Source organism: Delphinapterus leucas, chromosome 20, assembly GCF_059928025.1.
Source record: "Delphinapterus leucas isolate spDelLeu-1000000601 "Yukka" chromosome 20, BTC_Dleu_Yukka2, whole genome shotgun sequence".
Lineage (NCBI taxonomy): Eukaryota > Metazoa > Chordata > Mammalia > Artiodactyla > Monodontidae > Delphinapterus > Delphinapterus leucas.
In genome coordinates, this window is record NC_143148.1 from 2,240,110 (window position 1) to 2,265,655 (window position 25,546).

Genomic DNA, 25,546 nt, shown 5'->3' on the forward strand with positions numbered 1-25,546 from the left:
CCTCTGAACTCTTTGTTTCTCCTGTTGAATATTGTTCACCTAAAAGAAAGACTGCCATCTATTGTTCCAGCAAAGATTGGCTTACTCAGGGTCAGCTGAGAATTGTAACTCGGAGTCTGCAACCATGGCGAGCCACCAGGCAAGGACCTGCACAGCAAAGGTAGGAGAACACTTTTATAGAGGGAAAAAGTAAATTAAGAGGGCTGTAGTAAAGAAAGAGTCGAGGGCTTTTCACTGGCTGAGTCCTTGCCAAGAAAGAGGAGGAGTCTTTCTTCTTCCTGTTGAGCTCTGCTGTCAGTTGCAGGGTGTGAGAGTTTCCCCTGCTGGCCTCCTTTTTTTTTTTTAATGTTTTATTTTATTATTATTATTTTTTTTGGCTGTGCCACATGGCTTGTGGGATCTTAGTTCCCAGACCAGGGATGGAACCTGGGCCCTGGCAGTGAAAGCGCCGAGTCTTAACCACTGGACCGCCAGGGAATTCCCTCCTGACTCTATTTAACCTAGGTTTTTATTTACTATTTTTTACAATATAAACAAGTTCACAGAACACCAACCTCAGTCAGGGCCACTCAGTGACCATGATGAAATGAGACAATGACAAAACCACCCTATCATCATATCTGAGCACAGACAACCAGAGTCCTGTGCAAACAAGCAGATAGCCCCCTCTCCTGGGTAACATGAGTGACAGCTCCATCTTCCAGTAGCTGCTGCTTTAGTGCCGCTGCCTTCCCCTGCCTTGTAAATAACAAATTTCAGGATATCTGATCATAAAACCAACTCCGTTTCCTGACAGCATCCAGTTCAGACCAAAGCTCCATTTCCTTAAACTCTTCTCCAAATCACTGAACACAAGCCCAGAGCCTAGAAAATGTCCTAACACCTTCATACTGAGGGCCCCACATTTCCCACGGTGTGGTAACCCACACTGCAGCACACCAATAAACCTCACTGCTCCACCACAGGTGTCAGACACGTTCCTGGTGCTGGACGCACTAGCACCACATATCTGCAGACCCGAATGACCCCCGAACTCCAGACTGCACATCCAACTAGATCGATCTTTCCTCTTAGATGTCTGACACGCATCTCAAACTGCACGAGTACAAAACCCAACTCATCTCTCCCTGCCCTGCTCTCACTGCCCACCCCTCTCCCCTCTACGGCTGCAGGGACTGTCAACTGGTTCCTGCACCAGACAATGCTCTTGTCAGTCTGTGTTGACACCTGTTACCTTTGCTGGAGATGTTCTTCTGCGACTCCAACCCTGCCTGGGGGTCCTGCATCATTCAGGGGTCTCCACATCAAGCTCTTCCTTCTTTCTAATTTGCTTCCTAAGCTTTAGTTCAATGTCCATCTTCCCATTTTACACACAAGAACACTGAACCCCGAGGATAAGTGACAAGACCAAGGTCATGTGGTTGGGGATAGGCATGGTGGAGACAGGCTGCAACCCCAATCAATCCCAACTCCAAACTCTGAAGGAAATAAAAACAGGTTTTTAAAGAGATATATGCGCTTCCATGTTTATTGTAGTTCACAATAGCCAGGATATGGAAACAACCTAAGTGTCCATCAATGGATGAATGGATAAAAATGTATATATACCTACAATGGAATACTACTACTCAGCCTTGAGAAAAAAGGAAATTCTGCCATTTTCGACAACACAGATGGACCTTGAGGATGTTATGCTAAGTGAGATATGTCAGACAGAGAAAGACAAATACCGTACAATATCCCTTATATGTGGAATCTAAAAAAACAAAACAAAACCAAAAACTGAGCTGGAAAACAGTAGAATGACGTTTACCAAAGGCTGGAGGTGGGTGAGGGGATGGGAGAGGTGATGATATTTAAGGGTACCTACTTACAACTAATAATTCCTGGAGATGTAATATAAAGTACAGGGATTACAGACAACAAAACAGCATTATAAACATTAAACTTGCCAAGAGACAAGATCTTATTTGTTCCCACCACTAGAAGAAATGATACTTCTGTGGCACAACAGAGGCTAAGGCTACAATGGCACTCATACTGCAATATAAATGTATCAAATATGTTGTACATTCTTAAACTTACACACCGTTATGTCAATTATATCTCAATAATTAATGAATAAATTAAAAAATGAAAATGAAGCCTTAAATGGTTTTAAGTGGTACACTAAAATGTACCCATTCATAAGTGTGTCCTTATCTCCTTAGATCTAATTTTAAACAACATTCTTAGTATCCTAATTTCTTTTAAGTTTTAAATGCTTCATAATTCAAGGCTTCACATAAGAAGCCTTGTAATAAATAAATATTTGCAGGGTTGTTCTCAAGTGTCCAGCTCTCCAGCTCTCCTGGCATGGCATGGCAGACAGTGCATATGTAGTAATTCAGGTGTTTACCTCTCAAACACTGCTCCTCCCCTGCCACCCAATAACAACAAAAAACAACCAATAAATTGTCACAAGTTTGTCAGGAAAACTGGAAAGAAGTCATAAATATATTTCTTTTCCTGTTACATCTACTTCTTTTCTTCTTCCTCCCTTGTTTTTGTCTTTTAAATATTCCTGTGGTTGCTTTTTCAGTGTATACTCAGGGTAGAGCTATAGCTGAAGATTTTTGAAATTGCACAATAGTCACCGGTTCTCTCTCCTTTATAAATTCTCAGGTGCAAAGTCCTAGGATGGGTCCACTTCCAGTATGACTCTTTAGATGACAATAAGTGATGATTGGCCTCAGAAGATTTTCTCACAGCAATGACACTTACATGGTTTCTCTTTGGTATAATTTCTCAGAGTAAGACGTTTCCTCTGGTCAGATGATTTTCCTTAGGAGTTACATTCGAAAGGTCTTTCCCCAGTGTGAGTTCTCTGATATCACAATAAGTCCACTTGTGAAAGGCTTTCCCCCATCTCTTACGCTCATATGGTTTCTCCCCAGAATGAATACTTCGAGGCTTGGTGAGGGATGAACAAAGGCTGAAGGACTGTCCACGTTCACTATATTCATGGGGTTTCTCCTCAGTGTGATGCTTCGTGTGTTGAGTCAGGGAAGAGCTATTGTGAAAGGCTCTCTGATATTCTTACACTCAAAGGGTTTCTGTCCATTGTGGATCCTATTAGGCCAGATAGAAAAGGGTGAATGAAGGCCTTTCCACATTCATTGCACTCAGGGATCCTCTCCTGTGAGAACCCTCACATGATGAGTGAAAAAACAGCTGTCAAAAATGGTTTACCCGCATACTTTGCATTCGAAGTGACTTTTTCTGGACTGGGAAATATTATTTGGGACAAAAACAGACCTGACACAAGAGAATTTCCCACATTCTTTGCATTCATAAGGCTTCTCCTCAGTGTGAATCTGTTGTAGCTGCATGAGCTCTGACCTGCAGTTGAAGGCCTTCCCACAGTGGAAGCAGTCACATGGTTCTGCTAAGCATAAATCCTCATGAGTTGACCGAGGGCTGCCCTCTTGAGAAAGGCACGTCAACGTTTGTTAAACCCTTTCCCACGTTTCTTCCACTTGCAGAGATTCTTCCCTGCGTAGATCATGGAAGATTTACCTGGTCCATGTTGAGTTCTGTTCATGAAAAGCATCTCCCGGAGGATTGCTCTAGTAAAACTCCTGAGTGCAGATTATCATCTGTCCTCACACCATTGTGTTCAGAGCTCATCCTCCGGAGAAAACTCTCCTTGTGGGAAACTGTCCCTGGTTTCTTCCTGCAGTTCTAATGGCCCTCACTGTTTCCTGGTTTGCCCCCAACAGAGAGTTAAAGAATCAAATGACCCTGGAGCAACATTCCCTCCATGAGGGCAGCTAAGAAGCTTTATGGCCTGAGGTTGTGCCTTCTGGCCTAACGGGAATCCAATACCCAAAAGGGCCTATTAGTGAGGACAGCAGAGAATAAGCTCCCAACACTCCGGTGTGGCTTCTCCCCATTGTGAGGGGCCAGGTGCTGGCCAAGAAGTTCTTCCAACCCTCCCTGCAAGTGAAGGCCTTCTCTGATACACTGGATCTGCAGCACTTCACAAACAAGGCCTGGATTTTCCCTTCTGAAGACTCCACTCCACTGCTTCTGCATCCAGTCAAGGTTTAAACTATACCAAAAGTCTCTCCTCCGTGATTCACATGTTGGGAGTATGAGTGCTGCCCAGATGGTGTTCCCTGTGGCTCAGCCAGGTGCAAAAATGTCTTTCAAGACTGGGCCACACATGTCACAGGGGTGAGCCTTTCAGGTGGAAGGATCTGCCTTGGGAGTTCTCATGTGTGACACTCTCACAGAAACTCCCTGCTCAGAAGGTGCAGCCACATCCTCCACTCCATGCCAACAACCTGAAAAAAGATGAATGCTGGTGAAGTCCATGTTCAGTTGGTAGCAAATGGCATCCAGTAACAAATATGTGTCTGATACAACTGGCAACTAGTTTATGGGACTATGGGCATCATAGGGAACCCAGAATCAGGATGAGGAAGGGCTGCTATGTGCTGTGGGCCTCTAAAGCTTAAAGAATGAAGGACAGGCTTCCCTGGTGGCACAGTGGCTGAGAGTCCACCTGCTGATGCAGGGGACACGGGTTCGTGTCCCAGTCCGGGAAGATCCCACATGTCGTGGAGCGGCTGGACCCGTGAGCCATGGCCGCTGGGCCTGCACGTCCGGAGCCTGTGCTCTGCAAGGGGAGAGGCCACAACAGTGAGAGGCCCGCGTACCGCAAAAAAGAAAAAAAAAAAAGAATGAAGGAAACCTTGCAGGAGAGGATACCAGGATGGGATACAGTGTGAGCAGGAGAGGCATGCTCTCTGAATGACACCTTGCAAATGATCTCCCAGCAAGTCTCCTGGTTCCTTGTGACAGGTGAGTGCTATGAAAAAGGGTCTAGCCAGGACCAGAAAAATCTGGCCAGATAGAACATTTAGTGTTCAAGGAAAATTTAAGGATATGTGCACATCTCGTGACACGTTAAAAGAAACCCAGTGCTGTAGAGTGCCGCATGGAGCAGCAAGAGAAGAGCAGATAAGATGTGCGACTAGAAAGGGGGGTGGGACTAACAGGTACCTAAGGTCAGAGTAAAAGTGACAAATGAGGAAGGCATCAAAATTGGGGAAGGAAAAGTGGGATAAGGTTCGCCACTGGTGTTGCCACCTAAACACCAGTAGACGTGGCACAAAGTGCTGGTATAAAGTGAAGCCAGCGCTGGGCTTCCCTGGTGGTGCAGTGGTTAAGAATCTGCCTGCCAGTGAAGGGGACACAGGTTTGAGCCCTGGTCCGGGAAGATCCCACATGCCGCGGAGCAACTAAGCCTGTGCACCACAACTACTGAGCCTGCACTCTAGAGTCCACGAGTCACAGCTACTGAGCCCACATGCTGCAACTGCTGAAGTCCGTGCTCCACAGCAAGAGAAGCCACTGCAAGGAGAAGCCCATGCACCGCAAGGAAGAGTAGCCCCTGCTCGCCGCAGCAACGAACCCAACACAGCCAAAAATAAATAAATAAATAAATTTCTTAAAATATAAATAAATAAATAATAAAATAAAATAAAGTGAAGCCAGACCTGATTCCCGCACCTTCCGCTCACCAGGCCTAGGCCTCCTCCAGGTCTTCTCTGCTGTGACTGGAGCCGCGTCTACCTTCTCAGGCACCCTGGGCTCCCCTCTGGCTCCAGCTGGGTGGCTCCATGAGACCTGGACACCGCAAGTCCTGATGGGAAGGAAGAGCTGGTGAGTGGCCAGCACTGACCCAGGGAGACACTCTCCGCAGAGAAGATAATTAAATACTAAAAAAAGAATCTTGGAAGAGGGCTTACAGGAAGAGCTCAGTGTTCACCACAAGGAGTAACCATATCAGTGCCTGCAATTCCATGTCAGACCTTGGAAAATTAGAGGAAGGAGGCAGAACTTGGGCCAGGGATTTGGACAGACACCTAGCCAAGGAGCGGCCAGGCCATCTGGAATCTCTGGGGCAGAGGGGAAGACTGCAAGACTTCTCACCCCCAAATTCTTCATCTCAAAGCTTTGGGGCAGTACAGGTTGGTGGTGCACATCGCCCAGCCCTGATACTCACACTATTTACCCCAGGGAACCAAGAAAAGAAGCCGTGCTGTGACAGAACTGTGAGACAGAAAGAACTGCCCCTTGAGAAAAACAAAAGCCAGCCCAGGAAACTGGGAATCATGTCCTTGTTAACTCCCTCCTGCTGAGTGTTGGCTGGACCGAAAAATTACTTTCTAATGAATAGAATATGGCAAAAACGATGAGACGGCACTTGCGAGATTAGGTGATAAAAATACCAGTTTCTATCTTGGATGCTGTTTCTTGCTCATTATCATGGCTATCAGCTGCCTTGTTGTGACCTGCTTATGGAGAAGACAACATGGCAAGAAACTGTGGGAGCGTTCTGGCCAGCAGCCAACAAGGAAATGACTAGTCTAACCAGGTGAGCTTTCAGATCAGATGGCAGCCCTGGGCAGCTTGCCAGCAAGGTCATGAAAGACCCTGAGCTAGGGGTATCCAAGCAGGATATGCCTGATTCCTGACCGAAACCAACTGTGAGATAAACGTTTGTCTTTCCAATGCACTTAGCTTTGGAGTAATTTGCCACGTAGCAACACATAACTAAAACAGAGACTTACCCAGTGATGACACAAGTGCAAAGTTCTCCAGCATCACATCACGGTACAGGAGTCTCTGAGCTTCCTCAAGGAGCTCCCACTCCTCCCGGGAGAAGTACACGAACACATCCTCGAAGGTCACACAGCCCTGCCACGATGGGGACAGTTGAGCTCACGGACAACAGGACTCCCCAGTCTACCCACTCACCTAATCCCCCCACCCCGTCCCTCTCCTCCCCGGCCTCCCAGCTCAGAGGCGATGCCAGGCTTGGCACCACTAGTGCCTGCTCTCTCCTCATTTCCCTCTGATTACTGTGTCCAGCCCAGAGCAAAACCAGGCACGTGGGCAGACAAAATACTATCTCAGCTGAGTATGGCATGACAGACCTCAAACACTCTCCTGCCAGCCAGTCCTCCTGGTGTCATCCAGAGCCTACCCCCGAGGCACAACTACACTTAGGCTCAGCCTTCCCCCACAAGCCCCCGGGACTTGGGCCTTAAGGCTGTCTGTTCACCCTCCTCCCCGGTATCCCTGCCTCCTCCCTCACTTCCACAGTCTCCAGTGTGCAGCCAGAGGAAAGCTTTCCAATGAATTTTGTGTTAAATCACCTCCACCTTCTGTCCAAACTTTCAGAAGGGAGGTCTAGCTCCTCGGGCAGCCATTCCAGGCCTGACTTCTGCCCGGCTGCTCTGTTCCCTGATCACTCCCAACTCAGTCTCACCGAGTATTTGCACATGCACTAGGACACCGTTCTGATATTTACTCCCTTGGTTGCCAGTACAGGAAACTATGCATAAAATCCTTGGTCTGAATTCAGTACCCTGCGCCACAAGTGACTCCCTCCAGAGACTCCACGACCAAGAACTGGGAGAAGAAAAGGCAGAGTCCCAGGACACCATCAGCTATCGCAAGGGGCGGGGACCATGAGGGTGTGGCCTTGGGTGACCCTCCACTCACCTGCGCTGGATTCATCAGTGCTGCTGCACCTGCCACCGCCAAGGGACCCAGTGGGCTGAATGGGGCCCTGAGAGGCGGGAGACCAGGGCGGAGTCACCTCGGGCTGCGTGTCACACTCCGAATCTCGCTATGAAATGTCAAACGCTCGAAAGGCCCAGGCCGCCGCCTTCGGGGGCCCTGTCAACGGAGCGCGTGAGAAGACCCGGGAAACCGTGAGGTCCCGGCAGGGCCTGGCAAACACGAGGCGCGAAGTCGCCTGTCCCACGGACGCGGACACAGTGTCACAGTGAAGGAGCCGGGGCTGGGGGCGTCACGGCTCGGACAAGGTGCGGAGACAGCCCCCGGCACCTCGCTCTCCTTCCCCGTCCTGCCCTAGAGATGCGGCCCCAGTGCAACGCTCGAGTCCACGTGGCCGCCGTCCAACCAGCACCCGCTCACGGACGGATGTTCTCCTGCAGCGAGGCCGGAAGTCCCGCCCCGAGGCCGAAGGAAACGCCCCCCTCCTAGGTCGTGATTGGCCCAGGGCTGGGGGCGGTAGCGCCGGTGGCATCCGCTTTTGGGTTACGTAGTTAACGCCCAGCCTGTGACCACGCGCGTGCGCCATTTCCCTTCTCCATGGCGACGGCCCAGCGGCACCGCGGGAAGAGACTGGGAAATAATTTAGCTCCAGGAATCCTCATACGGGGCGGGGCGGGGCGGGGCTTCGCTTCCTTTTAAAGGAAAGTGCCCAGATTTCCGTAGGCCTGGGGGGAAATGCCCCGCCCTCCCTAATCGTGTCACCGCAGGACCTGGGAACCTGTTAGCAATGCAAGCTCTGGGGCCTTACCCAGACCTAGAGAATCAGAAACCCTGGGGACGGGGCTCAGCACTCTCTGCTTTCAGGAATCCTGGTACCGCTCATTCAAGTTTAAGAACCATGGCTCTACTGTGACTAGAATGGGAAATACTAAGTCCCTCGTGGTTATTTACATTAAAAGTGCCTCATAGTTCATGCTCAGTAAATAAGAACGATTATTATTACTGTTATTAGCATTAACATGACAATGCTTTCGCGTACAGGGCTTGGGAGGATAAATCAGGGATACCTCTTTGCAGGATCCTTGGCGTTATTTGTGAAAAAGCAATGATTCCTTGACTTGGCAAGTAGCCTCATAGGCATTAATTAAACGCTTTACATAAAATCATACATTTGTATGTACTACTTGGCATATTTATTTCTTAAAGAGCACCGCAGGAAGGGTTTGGTTTTTTTTTTGCCATGCCGAGTGCCATGCAGGATCTTAGTTGCCCGACCAGGGATTGAAGCCGAGCCCTCTGCACTAGAAGCACAGAGTCCTAACCACTGGACCACCATGGAAGTCCAGGACAGCTTCTTAAACTACAGGTAGGCATGATGCCCAAAGAGTTGCATCATTACAAATAAGGCCACATGATTCAGATCTTCAGAACATCGGGACTAACTGCCCTCAGGTCTAAGTGGAGTGGAGCTGATATGGTTTCATGTTTGTGACATAAGATGACATGTCATCTAGTTCACAGTAACTGGGGCCTCCCTCTCCCCCTCCTGTCCTCCCCTTGACCTTCAGGACAGGTAGACCCAGGTACAAATATGTGATCAGGAGTTGGCCCAGCTTGAAGCTTAGAGGTTTTTCAGGTCATCAGGTCCTGTCCTCATCAAAACACCATCAACCCGTCTCCCGAACCTACAGTACGCAACGGAGCACTAAATCCTGGGGAGGTGTGAAATCTAGAACCACTGAGGAGATTCCCAGAATGGTGCACAAATGCAAGAACAGTTAAGACACACAGTCACAGTCAATTCTGCCTGTATTCAACTGGCCATGTCTCATTCACATGGTCCCAAAGTTAACTGTAAAGAAAGCAGAGAGGGCTCCCCTGGTGGCGCAGTGGTTGAGAGTCTGCCTGCCGATGCAAAGGACGCGGGTTCGTGCCCCGGTCTAGGAGGATCCCACATGCCCCGGGGGAAGTCTGGGCCCGTGAGCCATGGCCGCTGAGCCTGCGCGTCCGGAGCCTGTGCTCCGCAACGGGAGAGGCCACAGCAGTGAGAGGCCCGCGTACCGCAATAAAAAAAAAAAAAAGAAAGAAAGCAGAGACACGCTGTCCTCCCAGGCATCCAGAAAGAGAAAACTGGGGTTGTTAATCATCTAGTCAGTTTATGTCACAATCCATCAACCTGGTCACCAGATACATATTATTTCTCCTATGCATTCTACACTGTCATCCTTTTATTATTCCAACAACTCAAAACCCCATCTAATGACTAAGCCCATCTCACCGTTACAGTTTCTAGGATGCGTTGTTCTTTGTATCAGGTTCAAGTACTGTTCCTTAACGCCAGGAAACTATCAACACAAAATAAATCGTCTCCACTCACACCTAACATATAGTGGGGTCAGGGACATAATGGAAGGACATGTGAAGGTGCTGAAGAAATAACCGCCAACACAGATTTCTATACTCAACAAAAGTGTTTTTCAAAACAGAGCACGAAATATGAGAATCATAATAGAAAACTAACCCACACAAAATGAATCCTAAGGTTAAATTTAAGGCCAGAGGAAAGTGATCCCAGGTGAAAAGTCTGCAGTGACAGAAGGAATGAAAATCCAAGAGAAGAATGCACCTGTGAATCAATACAATTGATTCATTATCTGTGTAAAACATGAAAAACATCTCCTTGTTGAGAACAATAAAACTACCATGCAGGGGCTTCCCTGGTGGTGCAGTGGTTGAGAGTCCACCTGCCGATGCAGGGGACACGGGTTCGTGCCCCGGTCTGGGAAGATCCCACATGCCGCGGAGTGGCTAGGCCCGTGAGCCATGGCCGCTGAGCCTGCACGTCCAGAGCCTGTGCTCCGCAACGGGAGAGGCCACAACAGTGAGAGGCCCGTGTACCGCAAAAAACAAAACAAAACAAAAAAACCGACCATGCAATCCTCAATAATATGCCTTACATCGTGCAAAAGGAGGGTAATGGTATTAACTCTATACTTTTTTGTGTTAAAGACATTATAATTTTTAGCTTAAGCAATAATAAAATAGGAGTACATACATTCCCAACTAAAAGCGAAGTTTAGAATGTAAATAATCTACACAAATTTTTAAAAGAATGTATATAAGACATGGAACTGAAGTAAAGATAAGCACACAACAGGAAGATGCATCAGGAAATGTATATGGAATATACAGGAAATGTATATGGAATAAATGTTTGAATTAGTAGTCAGTAGTTTTCAGTGGGTTGAAAAATATACAGCAATATTCAGTTTATAAGTCACAGTTCGAAGATATGTTACAGAAATAAAGCAAATAAAAATTTGGAAAATATATACCTTATAATTATTAAACAAAAACACAAAAATGTGTATTTGTATCTGAAAAATAGATACAAGGAAGAAAATAGCAGGAAGACATTATACTTTAAAATTTGTACACAATTTTAAACATCAATTCAATTTACATAAAACAATTTTACTATAAGAATAAAGAGTTAAATCTATAAACAAATTAGAATATTTTAATGTCTTCTCAGTAATTAATTTTTATAAGGCAGGAATAACATTGGTTATGTTCTGTTAGGTTCATACACCAAAATGAATAAATCTGACCTAACAGATACATATAGAACTGCATACACCAACTGCAGGATGTTTGCTTTTTAGCACAAACTGAATATAGGTAAAACTGACAATTATAGGACCATAAAAAAAAAAATCTCTAACTTGCATAGAATGTAATAAAACAGAGACTGTAATAAAACAGAGACTGAAATAAAACAGGACAGAGAATAGAAACAGAAAATGTGATTGAAAACATTTAAAGATATAGAACCACAAAAAAACTCTTTAACTTGCATAGAATGAAACAAAACAGAGAATGAAATAAAACAGGACAGACGTTAGTAACAGAAGATGTGAATGAAAACATTTAAAGATGTGCTTGAAAATTAAGTTACGAAATACGAAATAATCCATGCCTGAAGGAAGCAAAGATAATCAAAACTGGAGAACATGTTTTTTGAAAATAATGACATCCCCAATGCCAATTTGATGGGCTTTTTGGGGTTTTTTTCTTTCTTTGTTTGTTTGTTTTTGCGGTACACGGGCCTCTCACTGCTGTGACCTCTCCCGTTGCGGAGTGCTCTGGACGCGCAGGCCCAGCAGCCATGGCTCACGGGCCCAGCCGCTCCGCGGCATGTGGGATCTTCCCAGACTGGGGCACGAACCCGTGTCCCCTGCATCAGCAGGCGGACTCTCAACCACTGCGCCACCAGGGAAGCCCTGATAGGGCTTTTATAAGCAGTATAATGGACAGCAGTCCAGTAAGTTAGGAGAAATAGATGGGATCTGCCCTTGTCTTGAGAATATGGGCTTGGGCTGGTCACCTGGCTTCTATGCACCTCAGTTTTCTAATCATTAAATTGAAGGGGTCTCTATGGTCCTTTAAAGTGTTCAAGCCCTATTTTTCAAAGCATAATCTTGTTTTTAAATTATTATAGGATATTCAACTTGAGACTTCGCTTTACAGTGTTTGAGAACTAATGACATCCCTACATATTCTCATGAGATGCAATTAATAAATTACATTAAAAGGAATCTCCAGGCCCAAATGGTTTCACCAGAGAATTCTACCAAACATTTAGAGAAGAAATAAAACCAATTCCTCAAAATCTCATCCAGGTTGGGGGGGAGGGGGTGGGGGAACATTTCTTAGTTCATTTTGGGAGGCCAATATTACTCAGATACCAATAACAGCACAAAAATAAATAAATAAAATATAGACCAATATGCTCATGATTTTACACATAAAATTTCTTAACAAAACACTGGCAAAAGGAATGTGTGTATATATACACACACACATACATATCATTATATTCCATGTTCCGTGACTGCAGGGATTACTGCAGAAATGCAAGGCTGGTTCAACATTCAAATCCAGTCAATCCATCATATCAACAGGCTACAGAAGAAAAGACATATGATCACATCAACTGAAGGAGAAAAGGCATCTGACAAAATTCAACACCTATTCATAATGAAAGCTCTTAGCAAATGAAGGAAACCTTCCAAACTAGATAAAAAACATCTATATAAAAACCCACTCTATCATCTTATTTAATGGTCAAGCAACACTGAACGCTTTCCCCTTAACATTAAGAACATGACAAGTGGGCTTCCCTGGTGGCACACTAGTTGAGAATCTTCCTGCTAATGCAGGAGACATGGGTTTGAGCCCTGGTCTGGGAAGATCCCACATGCCACAGAGCAACTAAGCCCATGTGCCACAACTACTGAGCCCGCCTGCCACAGCTACTGAAACCTGCATGCCTAGAGCCCGTGCTCCACAACAAGAGAAGCCACTACAATGAGAAGCCCGTGTACTGCAATGAAGAATAGCCCCCACTCGCCAGAACTAGGAAGCAGCCTGCACGCAGTAATGAAGACCCAATGCAGCCAAAAATAAATAAATTTATTAAAAAAAAAAAAAGAATAAGACAAGTGTGTGCTCTTTCACCTTTTCTATTCAACATTGGACAGGAAATTCTAGCTAGTAGAATAAACTGAATAAAGACAGGAAAAGGAAATAAAACTGATACACATAAGGAAGAAGTAAGATGTTCACTATTCACTGATAACATTATTGCTTATGAAGAAAATCCTGATGAATCTACCAAAAAAAAAAAAAAAAACTCTGCTAGAACTAATAACTGAGTCCAGCAAGGGCACAGGATACAAGGTCAACATATAAAAATTAATATTTCCCTCTAACAGTAATGATAACGAGCAAACTGAAATTAAAATCTCAATACCACATATAAAGACTCCAAGAAAAGGTGCATGGATGAAGATCTAACAAAATATGTTCAGAATCTGTAAGGTGAAAATTATAAAACACTAATGAAATAAATCAGAGAATCTAAATAAATGGAGAAACATACCACGTTCATGGAATGGAAGACTCAACATAATAAAGATGCCAAGTCTCACCAAAATGATCCACAATGTATCATCTATAAAAAATCCCACAAGATGTTTTTAAAATATAAACACATGATAAAATTTATATAGAAAATGAAAGGAAAAATTGACATGGAAAGCTAAATCAATTTTTAAAAACAATAAAGAAGATGGAATCACTTTACCTAATTTTAAGATTTAATGATAGCTACAGTATTCAAGATAATGTGGTATTAGCAGAGGTTTAAATACCCAGATCAATGGGATAATATAAAGAACTCAGAAATAGACCAAAATGAATATGCCCAACTTATTTTTTACTAAGTTCACTTCAATAGAGGCAGGGCAGTCTTTTCCACGAATGGTACCAGAACAACTGAACATCCTGAGGCAAAAAACAAAACCTAAACTTCACATGGTAATACAAAAATTAATTCAACATGGACTAGAGATTTAAATATAAAAGGTAAAACTATAAGACTTTTAGGAGAAAATATTCAGGACCTAGAGCTTGCTGAAGACTTCTTAGACAAGACATGAAAAGCATGAAGAAGGGGCCTTCACAATAATGCCATGGATTAACATAACAAAAATGACTTGGCCTTCAATGGGAATACAAAACTAGACATGCGGTCATTTGAAAGGCCCTGAGGAGGGTTCAGAGTGAATGGATGATTATTTTTATGTCTTTCTGTACAGTATATTTCTTAACATGAAGGAATACTATCACGTTGCTCAAAAAAAAAAAACCAAAAAACAAAACGAAAACAAAAAAAACCAAAACTCCAAAGAAGTAATTTCAAAATACCCTGACAAAAGATACTAGTCATTTAGTCATTATACTGGGACTAAGCCAATGGCAACAACTGTGGAACACACATATACCTGCACCCACACATGCTCATTTCATCTGTTAAAATTCTAGTCACTTTCCTTGACAGTGACTCTTCACATAATCTTTTGTAAGATTAAAAATGAGACTACCTCTCTGCATGTATCATTATCCTTTAGCTTAATTTAGCTATGTGTTTTATTTTGTTCTGGCTCTAATTCGACCTCTAGAAAGTCACTGTGGTGGACCTGAAGAAACCTCTCTAAGGAGGAATCAGAGGGAAGAACTGGGATTCATCTGGGAAGGTTGCACAGCTACACTGTTATCGTCACCCCACAGAAAAAAAAAAGAATAAACAAGTAGATTAAGTATGAGTGTTGGGTGGTTAAAGACACATGACACAGTATGTTCTCAAAAAATCAGTCTTAAATATGCAGTAAAATGGGCCCACTCATACATACATCTTTATCTCCTTAAATATGAAAGTATTTCATAAGTCAAGCCTCCATATTTCTCATAAAGACATATGCTACTCAAGGATAGAGACGATGTTGTAGAACAAAGTTGGCTTGCAGTAAACATTTTCAGACATACCCTCAACTAACTCTCCTGACACTGGACAGCAGTGCATGTATATTCAAGACAAATAAAAGGAACAAGGCCCTCTGACCTCTGCAACAACACTCCCCTTACCTCAACTAAACTAAGGAAGGGATGACAAATTGCCACAGGCTCATCACTGAAATCTGAAAGCTGTGTTTGCATTTTTCTCGTCTCCTCCTCTTTTGTTTACAGATACCCCTGAGATAATTTTGTAGCGTAAGCTAATGAGAAAGATGTGGCTGAGGGTTTTGCTAAGTGCACAATAAAGATTGGATCACTCTCCTGTGTGAATTTTCAGATACAGAATAAGTTTCTAGGCTGAGGCCATTTCTAAGATGACTCTTTAGATGACAACTGATATCCTGCAATAGCTTTTCTCATGGGGAAGAAAAATGAGAGGTTTCTCTTTGGTATGAATGATCAGATTCTGAGTAAGATGCTACCTCTGGCAAAAGATTTTCCTCAGTCGTTACATGCAAAAAGTCTTTCCCCAATAGGAGTTCTTGAAGATTGACTGAGGACTGCCCACTTGTGAAGGTTCTTCCCACATCTGTCACGCTGACAGGGTTTCTCCCAGTATGAACCCTCTGATGCTGAGTGAGGGATGAGCTGCGACTGAAGGCCTTTCCACACTCACTGCACTCATAGGGCTTCTCTCCTGTGTGGATGACGGAGTGTCGAATGAGGCTTGTGCTCCAGCAGAAGGTTTTCCCACACTCGAGGCATTCATAGGGCTTCTCTCCACTGTGAATCCGCTGGTGCCTGGTGAGGCCTGACCTGCGGTTAAAGGCCTTCCCACACTGCATGCACTCATAGGGCTTCTCTCCAGCATGGATGCTAATGTGTCGAATGAGGTCTTTCCTAGTGCTAAAAGCTTTCCCACATTCTTTGCACTCAAAAGGTTTTTCTCCAATATGGGCCCTTTTATGCAAAATAAAAGTATAGCAGTAGGTAAAGGCCTTTCCACATTCAGTGCACACATAGGGCTTCTCTCCAGTGTGGACGATGGCATGTCGAATGAGGTTTGCCCTTTGGCAAAAGGCTTTGCCACATTCCATGCATTCATAGGGCTTCTCTCCACTGTGAATCCGCTGGTGTCTGGTGAGGTATGACCTACGGTTAAAGGCTTTCCCACACTCCATGCACTCATAAGGCTTCTCTTCAGTGTGGATGCTGAAGTGTCGAATGAGGTCTGACCGATTACTAAAGGCTTTCCCACATTCTTTGCATTCATAGGGTTTTTCTCCAGTGTGGGCTCTTTTATGTAAGATAAAAGTGGAACAGTGGGTAAAGGCCTTTCCACATTCACCGCACACATAGGGCTTCTCCCCGGTATGACTCCGCTGGTGCTGCTTGAGGTGTGACCTGCGGTAGAAGGCCTTCCCGCACTCAAGGCACTTGTATGGCTTCTCTCCAGTGTGGATGACATAGTGTTGGATGAGGTCTGTGCTGTCACAAAAGCCTTTCCCACATTCGTTGCATTCAAAGGGTCTGACTCCACTATGAATCTGCTGGTGCCAGGTGAGATGTGATCTGCGGTTGAAGGATTTCCCACACTCCACACACTCAAAGGGCTTCTCTCCCGTGTGGATGATGTAGTGTCGAAGGAAACCTGTCTTATCTCGAAAGGCTTTCCCACATTCTTTGCACACAAAGGGTTTTTCACCAGTGTGGCTTCTGTTATGTAAGACTAAATTGGAGCGGTGGGTGAAGGCCTTTCCACACTCACTGCACTTGTAAGGCTTCTCTCCAGTGTGAATCCGCTGGTGCCTCGTGAGGTGTGACCTGCGGTTGAAGGCCTTCCCGCACTCTGTGCACTCATAGGGCCTCTCCTTGGTGTGGATCATGTGGTGCTGGAGGAGGTGTGTGCTCTTAATAAAGGTTTTCCCACACTCTGTGCATTCATAGGGCTTCACGCCAGAGTGAATCTGCTCATGTCGAACAAGGAAGCAATTCTTGTTAAAAACTTTCCCACATTCCTCACACTTATAGAGGTGTTTCCCTTCATGTATCAAGGGTCCTTTCACTGGTCCACGTGAGTCACATTCATAAAGAATATCTCCTGGAAAGACTCGCTGCTGAACAATCCTTGAGTGAAGACCATCATGTGTCCCTAAACCACCATGTTCAAGGCTCATTTTCCCAGAGAGCTTCTCCCTCTGGGGGTCCATCCCTGGTCTCAAGTGGCCTTCATGCATTTCCAGTGGCCCATCCTGATCCTTGGTTTGTCCCAACAGGGAGTCCCCTGAGGCTCGCTGAGTCAGTTGTTCCTGGGGCGAGACTTCCTCAGACAATGCCAGGTGAGAAGGGGTAGGCTCTGTGGTATCAGCTTTTGTGTTGCCACCTGAAGGGAATACAATACACAAAAGGCATATAAGTGATGGCAACACAGAAGAAACTAAATCACCATGTCAGTGAGAAGATGAAAATAGTGGCTCTGTACCTGCTGCGTTTTCAAATCTCTGAAACCCACGTGTGCAATTTCTTTCTTTTTGGTTCTCAGATTCTTGAAAATTTTAGAGGGAAAACCCAAAGGGACAGCATGGGCAGGGGACAGAATGTCTGGAGACGAGGGGCAGGTAGACAGAGGAATGATGACACTGTGTGTGGTGAGTGCTCGAAGCCAGAACATCTCAAGGTGCTACAGGAAACCAGCAAAAGGGCACCTAGTGCAGTAGGTGGGAGACAGGAAGAGGTCATGCAGGCTTCCCAGATGCGGCCAGACCTACTGACGTATAGAGAAAATGGGAAGGCCCTTTCAGCCTTTGGATATACAACGAACAAAGGCACAGAATCTTCCAGAATCAGGGAACTGCCGTGGCATGAGAGGATAAGCTCCCAAGATGGGATTAGTGTCCTTACCAGAAAAGATACTAAGGAGCTTGCTTCTTTTCTCTGCCATGTGAGGACAGAATGAGAAGCCTGCCATCTGCATACCAAGGAGCAGGCCCTCATCAGATGCCAGATCTGCCAGCACCTTGATCCTGGATTTCCCAGACTCCCGAACTGCGAGAAATAAACGTTTGTTACTTGAGCTGCCCACTCTGTGGCATTCTTGTTACAGCAGCCAGACTAAGGACGGTATGAGTAATGTTCTCATTCTGGAGTTTGGTGATGTTAAGAATATTATTTTCAAAAAGAAACAAAGGAGCAAATAATTTAATTAATACATCAATTAATCAAGGTCATTGATTAATCAGTGATGACAATGTCCCCATAAAACCAAGGTTTATGATTAACTGAAACCTGTACCTGAGGTCCACTAAACAAAAGTTAGAGGTCACATGAGTATTATGGTTAAGAACATGGTCTCTGACCACAGAAACCCTAGGCCCAAATTCCAAAAGAACACAATATTAGCTTTGTGGCATCTGGTAAGGCACTCAAACTCCATAGGCCTTATTTTCCGCTTCTGAAAAATAAAGCTAAAAATAGAGCCCACCTTGTAGGACTGCTATGAGGATGAAGTGAAACACTACATATACCATGTTCTGGAGGGTGCCAGACACAGGGCAAAAAAGTCAATCAATTAGCTTTAATCTTTTATTATGGGTTAGTCCAATAATGTACACCTGGGACCTAACTAGGCAGCATGTAAATTGGAGGTGTGAGAATGAGAATGTGTGGATTAACCTTGGAGAGCATTTAAGAGTAAAGAGAATGAGCCATGAGATGCCCGATGAGCCAACATTCAAGTGATGACCAGAGAAGGAGAATGAAGGTCCAGTGAGAAGAGGGGCAAAGAATCCAAGAGGGTCAAATGCTCAAACACGACACAGTCTGGAAAGTCTGTCTTGCGTCCTGAGCTCATATGGCGTGGCGGTCAAGAGTGCTCACTCTGGAGCAGAACAACTCGACTCAAATTCTGCCTGTACCCAGCCAGCTAATGTTGGACAAATTCTTAGCTGTTTCCTGTCTAAGCTTCCTTGTCTGAAAAACTGAGAGGCTCTCAGTTTCTGCCTCATAGGCTGTTGTGAAAGCTAAATGAGAAAATGTCTGTAAAGCACTGGGCACAGTGCCAGGTGTGTTCAGTAAATTGTGGTCCATTGCTCATGATCGTTTATGGTTGTGCTGTATTTGAAGATTAGGAGCAAAGCAGTGACCGTGTAAGGAAGAGTTTCAGTGCTGTGGTGCAGAGGAACCTCCCCCAGACCTCAAAGAGCAAAGGGAACATTACCAAGAGCTGCCAAGGATAGGGACAGATGGAGTCTTTCATAGATGAATGGTGGGGATGTTAAAGGGGGCAGACACTCTGCAGAACTGTCTGGCAGTTTCTATCAAAGCTGAACATACAGCTACTCCAGGACCTGACCTGCACACATACCAGAATGTATTCCTAATGGAAATCAGTGCTTACATGCACCAAAAAACATAACATGAATATTCTCAGCAGCATTAAGTTGAAAACAACAGGAGTGCCCATCAGGAGGGGAATGGATCAATGAAGGGCAATTTTTCAAGCAATGAGCTATTACACCGTATTAAGAGTAAACAAATTCCAACCCCAGGTAACCACATGAAAAGAATCTCAGACATTATGATCAAAAGAAGACACATACGACAGACAGCATGCTATGGGGTTCAACAGTCAAAACGAATCAGTGCCGACAGTCTAAATAGGGATTACCAAGCACAAGGGGCTATCGAGGGCATGAGATGCTGGAAATATTCTACATATTGACTGAGGTGGTGCTTACATGGGTTAAACATACCCAAGCATTCATGCAGTTAACCTCTTAAGATTTTTACACAACACAGGGTGTGAGTTACACCTCATTCAAAACGTGCAAGAAAATTTTAGTAAATGAGACGGACGGAACTCAAGCGTAGACATCTCTTGCAAGAATGAGACAGCTTCTCCAAGACGATGGATTTTACAGGGAAAGTAGAGTCAATGTCAGTGTGAAGCCATTAGAGAGGCAGAAGCATTTTCTATTTACTTTCCCCGAATGTGAGGCAACTGAGCATATCTTTGTTACAAAAGAGGCAGAAAAGGTGAGAAGCAGCAGTTCCCTGAAAAGGTTTGGCCTAGACTCTGGTACATGAATTGGCCTTGGTCAGGGGTGAGATCTCCTCTAGGGAGGTAAGGAGGTAAGCTACACATATGAGAGATTTAGATGAATGTAGAAGGGTTTAAGGATCAAGCAACACAAGGATACAGGCTCTATTTTCTTTTTTAAGATTTTTTTGATGTGGACCATTTTTAAAATCTTCATTGAATGTGTTACAATATCGCTTCTGCTTTATGTTTTGGTGTTTTGGCTGCGAGACATGCAGGATCTTAGCTCCTCGACCAGGGATCGAACCTGCACCCTCTGCATTGGTAGACAAAGTCCCAACCACTGGACCGCCAGGGAAGTCCCACAAGCTCTACCTTTGACATGAAAACGTGCTGAGGGCTCTGTGGCTGGGGGAGTGCTGAAGGTTGGGAACAAGATCTTGGTGGCTGCGGGGGCCACCGTGGGAGACAGGGCTGACTAGAGGCACAGAGGAGGTGTGGGGAGACCAGCCAGGAGTGTGCTGGCATCACCCAGGCAAAAGCTGAAAACCTGCACCGAGGTTGTGGGGGGGGGCGTCTTCTCCTGGTGGTGGAGATGACAGACTCAGGAGGCGTGCATGCAAAACGGACAGCATTTGGAGGGCTTGGTGGAGATGGGGGTGTTGAGGAGTTATCTGAGGCTGAACCCAGCCTTCTAACATGCATGGGAGGTGGGAGGAACGGGCAAGGTCAAAAGCCCCCTCTTAGGCATGTTGAGCATGAGGTGCCTTGAGGTTTAAGCAAACAGGAGGGATAGGAAGACTAGGGCAGAGGAGTGCTTCTGGGTGTCTGACTGACGCTCAGAGTGTGGGAGGATGGAGAAGGTGGGAAAGGGTAAGATACAGAGCATAGTTGGAAACGCCCTGTTTACTTGCAGTTCAGAAGGAAATATGAGATACTATCATTACTCACTAGCACTAATCCCACGATGTTAATAATACTAATAGCTTACTTTTGCTGAGCCACTCACTATGGGTCAGGCCAAGTGAGAAGCAGTTTCATACATAATCTATTACATCCTCCAACCACCCAATGAGACAGAAACGATTATGACTACAATTTCTCAGGAACAGACTGAGTGTAACAGACCACACTAATCAAACCATTTCATTCCTTTCCTTGAAAACACTCAGCCTCATATCCCAGCCCCAGGCACCAAATGACAAAGTCGAGTATCTTGTCAGTGGAATGTGAATGGAAACAATGTGTTGGAAGTGGGTGTGACATTTTCCCTTCTCTGTTTTCCCTCTGCCAGCTGGAGGATGCCAGGAACCCTGAAGGTCCTACGCTGATGACAGAAGGTAGCTGAGTCCCTGAATAACTGTGTGGTCAGAGCTCCCTACTGATCCGCATCACCCCTGGTTCAAGAAAAACACTTTTCATGTGCTGAGCCATGGAGATTTTGGAATACACCTGTTAGAACAGCTAGGTTTACCTTGGCCAAACTTATACACAAAGGCACAACGGGATCATGGAACTTCCCCAGGGCCACAAGGCTGTGTGGTGTGTCACACCTAGCTTTTAAGCCCAAGTACATGGAGCCGAGAGCCTGAACTTACCTGATACGCCCCACATCTCCCCAGGAGCAGTGGAGAGTGTTATGGGGTAGAAGGACCACAGGTTAAAAGGTTCCACAGATCCCATGCCTCCAGAGAGGCCATGACAAGAAAATTCTCACAAATTTTATAGGCAATGGTCCTCCTGCTGTCTGCAACCTGCTGTGATGCCCGCTTGGCCAGCTGTTGGCACTTACCTGGGCAGGAGCTTGGGGAGAGGCCTCTCTTCCACGTCTGTAACTCTGGGCTGTGCTCCAGTGGGTGGATCAGCTCTGGCTTGGGCAAAGGACATCCTGTTCACAGAGAAAAAAAGAACATGAGGATTTTGGTGAGAAGAAAGAAACCTCTCAACCCAGATTGGGACTGCAGGATTTGCAAGAGACCTCGGAATGCAGCTGCTCCCATCTAGGCAAACAAAATGCTGCAACTAGGAAACAAACTGTAAAAACACCATCCTTTGTCCCCGAAGGCTGTAGACATTAGTGCTGGCTGCACAGACAGCACCAACTTCCTTTGATCTCCATCCCACAGAACCCAGCACCGTTCAGACGTACCTCCTGCAGAGGTTTTCTAATTCATTCAAGTCAGGGACTTCAACCTCCTGTGCATCAGCAACACCTGGGGTGCCCAGCTACCACCACACAGCAGTTCAAACAAAATCTCTGGGAAGGGCCTGGGCATCAGATTTTAAACGCTCCCCAGGTGATAGTAGCCAACCTGGCAGGCTAAGAAGCCCTGGTCTCCATCATCCCACAAACGGCATCATCGGTATCTGAGGTAGGCAGGTGACCTACGACAGCTGCTCTGAGTAAAAAGAAAGCTTTATTTCAGGAAGGGCTGAGTGAGGCCCCTGCAGCTTCTGCCACCCAGAAGCATCTTGCGACTCCTGTGAGGGAACCAGCCTGAGCATCAGAACCAAGGAAGCAAAGAAACAGATACCTGGGTTGGCACCCCCAACCTGGAAGCCAGCATCACCTCTGAGCTGCTTCTTTCAGGGTGTAGACTGTTTGAGCTGGTCTGTCATGTGTACCCAAACATATATCAACCGATGTGGGGGTAAAGGCTGTAGATAAATCAATGGCAAAGGTACCAGGACCCGCACAGAAAGCGCATCTGCAGATCCTGAACCAAAGCTCAGGATTCGTTTGTCATCACTAAGCAAATGTTCACTCCTGTCTGCTACATGCTCAGCACGGGGCTCAGGGACAGGGCAGTGGAAAGCGAAGGAGTCTTTCTTCAGCTGTCAGGAGTCATGCTCCCTGCAACCACAGGGCCTTTGCACATGCTGTCCCTTCTAACTGGAAGGCTGTTTTTTTCCCTACTTTGCTCGTTCTAGATTACTCTAATTCTTTGGGTCTCAGCTCAAATGTCACTTTCTGAGATTTCACTGAACTGTGGCTCCTGAGTCCAGGTGTTTCATCTATCTGCCATGTTGCCATGGAATTTTTAAATCCTAACAGTTAAGTCAAAACTAATATTTAGTCGACTTCCTGTTTCCAGTTCTGCCTGTAAGGAGATTCCAGGTCGCCACTCCATCCTAACAACAAGTGGCAAACTGAACAGACTGAAAAGTCAACAAGTCTTCTTGGATCAATAACAGAGGGAAGGAAACAAGGTAAACTGCTATCCCCAGGACTGGAGACACCGGGAATACAGTGAGTCACAGCTTACAAGAGCAGAGACTCATGAGCAGAAACTGCCACAGGAACCAGCACCAGGATAGGAAACCTGAACGATAATGAATGGATTGGTGGAGGTTCAGTGCAGACAACCCTGACAGTAAAAAAAAAAAAAAACTCCAGGGGATACAGTCACTATGAAATTTCTCTCCAGAAGCTCAACCAAGTTCCCACAAAAAATAGAAGAGAAAAATCCCCTTGGGCTTCTGGCAGGGGGGAAGGAAAAAGAACCAATTATGAAATATACCAGAGCACTCTCTTTAACCAGGCCTGTCCTCAGAACAAACTAGTTAACCAGATCCTAAACTGCTGGGGTTTTATCAGAGCCTAAATGGCCTGGAAGAAGGGAAATACCCAACTCCAGTCAACTTTGGCCATCCTGTCCTACCTTAGTGGAGGAGATAAACACTTGTGACATTCAGTCCAGAGGGATAGGCCCACTAAAAGACTGAGACCAAATCATAGAACTATAAGAACACTCTTTCCCTCCTGCCCTGCCACTACATTTTTTTTTTTTAATTTATTTTATTTTTGGCTGTGTTGGGTCTTTGTTGCTGCATGTGGGCTTTCCCTAGTTGTGGTGAGCGGGGGCTACTCTTCGCGGCAGTGCGCGGGCTTCTCATTGCGGTGGCTTCTCTTGTTGTGGAGCATGGGCTCTAGGTGCACAGGCTTCAGTAGTTGTGGCTTGCGGGTTCTAGAGCACAGGCTCAGTAGTGGTGGCACACGGGCTCAGTAGTTGTGGCGCATGGGCTTAGTTGCTCCGCGGCATGTGGGCTCTTCCCAGATCAGGGCTCGAACCCGTGTCCCCTGCATTGGCAGGCAGATTCGTAACCACTACACCACCAGGGAAGTCCCGCCCACCACGTTTCTAAAGGCCTATTTACAGCAGTTACTTTTGCCCAATACATCATGGTCTATTTACAGCAGTTACTTTTGCCCAGTATATCATGTGCAGCTATCAAAAAAAATTATGAGTCACGCTAAAAGTCAAAGAACACAATTTGAAGAGACAGAGCAAGCATCAGAACCTGACATGTCAGGGATGCTAGAATTATCAGATCAGGGATTTTAAATGACACTGATTAATATGCTAAGGGCTTAATGAACAAAGTAGACAGCATGCAAAAACAGAGGGGGAATGTAAGCACATCGAAGGAAATCCTAATTAAGAACCAAAAAAAAATGCTACAGATCAAATAACACTGAAGAATGCCTCTGGTGGACTTATCAGTAGACTGGACACGGCTAAAGAAAGAATCTCTGAGTGTGAGAATATATCAATAGAAACCTTCAAAACTGAAAGCAAAGAGGACAAAGACTGATAAAAACAGAATATCCAAGGACCACAGAACTATAAAAGGTGTAATATACAAGTAATGCGAATTTCAAAAGGAGAAAAAATGAGAAAAAGAAACAGAAGAAATATAGGAAACAATAATGACTGGGAATTTCCCAAAATTAATGTCAAACACCAAACCACAGATCCAGAAAGCCAAGAGAACACCAAGCATGATAAATGCCCATTACCCCCACCCCTGTCCCCCAACAAAAAAACCAAACAACCACACCTAGGCATACCATTTAAAAACTACAGAAAATTGAAGATAAAGAAAAAATCCAGAAAGAAGATGAAGGTAAAAACAAAACAAAACATCTTACCTATACAGGAACAAAGACAAGAATTACATATGATTTCTCCTCAGAAATCACATAAGAGAGTTGAAAGATTTAAAGTGTTCAGAGAAAAACCTCACCAATCTTGAATTCCACACCCTGTGAAATTATCCTTCAAAACTGAAAGAGAAATAAAGAATTTCTCAAAGAAACAAAAATTGAGGGAATCTGTTGCCAGTAGACCTATCTTATGAGAAATGTTAAAATAACTTCTGTAGAGAGAAGGAAAATGATATAGGTCAGAAACTCAGATCTAAATATAGAAAGGAGGAATACTGCAGGAGGAATAAAAGAAGGTAAAGTTAAAACTTTTAGTTGTCTAACCAATCTAACAGGTAACATTGTGTTCAGAATAATAATAGTAATAATGTATTCAATTATGCTTATGTACATAGCTTACACACACTTATACATACATACATATAAATGCTTATTTTTATATATGTATAAAATATACATTCCCATTATATATGCACTTACATAGTGAAACAAATGGCAGCAATGATATGAAGGATGGGAGGACAGAATTAAGATTATTTTGTTATAAGGTCTCATGTTACCAGTGAAGTGATATAGTGTTATTTGAAAGCAGACTTAGATTAGTTGCCCTTTGGCACATTATC

The 25,546-nt window shown here is 44.9% G+C and overlaps 1 protein-coding gene across 6 annotated transcripts in view; it reads right to left on the reverse strand.

The window, feature by feature from the left end:
• Nucleotides 1–1,512: 1,512 nt before the first annotated feature.
• LOC111170087 (uncharacterized) overlaps nt 1,513–25,546 on the reverse strand; it is a 39,154-nt gene continuing 15,120 nt past the window's right edge. For 2 of the 6 annotated variants that reach the window (XM_022564903.3, XM_089901942.1), the window contains exons 3-8: nt 21,768–21,863; nt 17,839–17,982; nt 7,561–17,320; nt 6,624–6,750; nt 5,547–5,692; nt 1,513–4,328 (exon numbers count right to left, since the gene is read on the reverse strand). In XM_022564903.3, coding sequence (XP_022420611.2) covers nt 15,354–17,320; nt 17,839–17,982; nt 21,768–21,863 — 2,207 coding nt within the window. In that variant the 3' untranslated portion in view covers nt 1,513–4,328; nt 5,547–5,692; nt 6,624–6,750; nt 7,561–15,353. The remainder of the gene's footprint in view (nt 4,329–5,546; nt 5,693–6,623; nt 6,751–7,560; nt 17,321–17,838; nt 17,983–21,767; nt 21,864–25,546) is intronic. The other 4 variants (XM_089901943.1, XM_089901941.1, XM_089901940.1 and 1 more) reach the window with 4 other exon arrangements.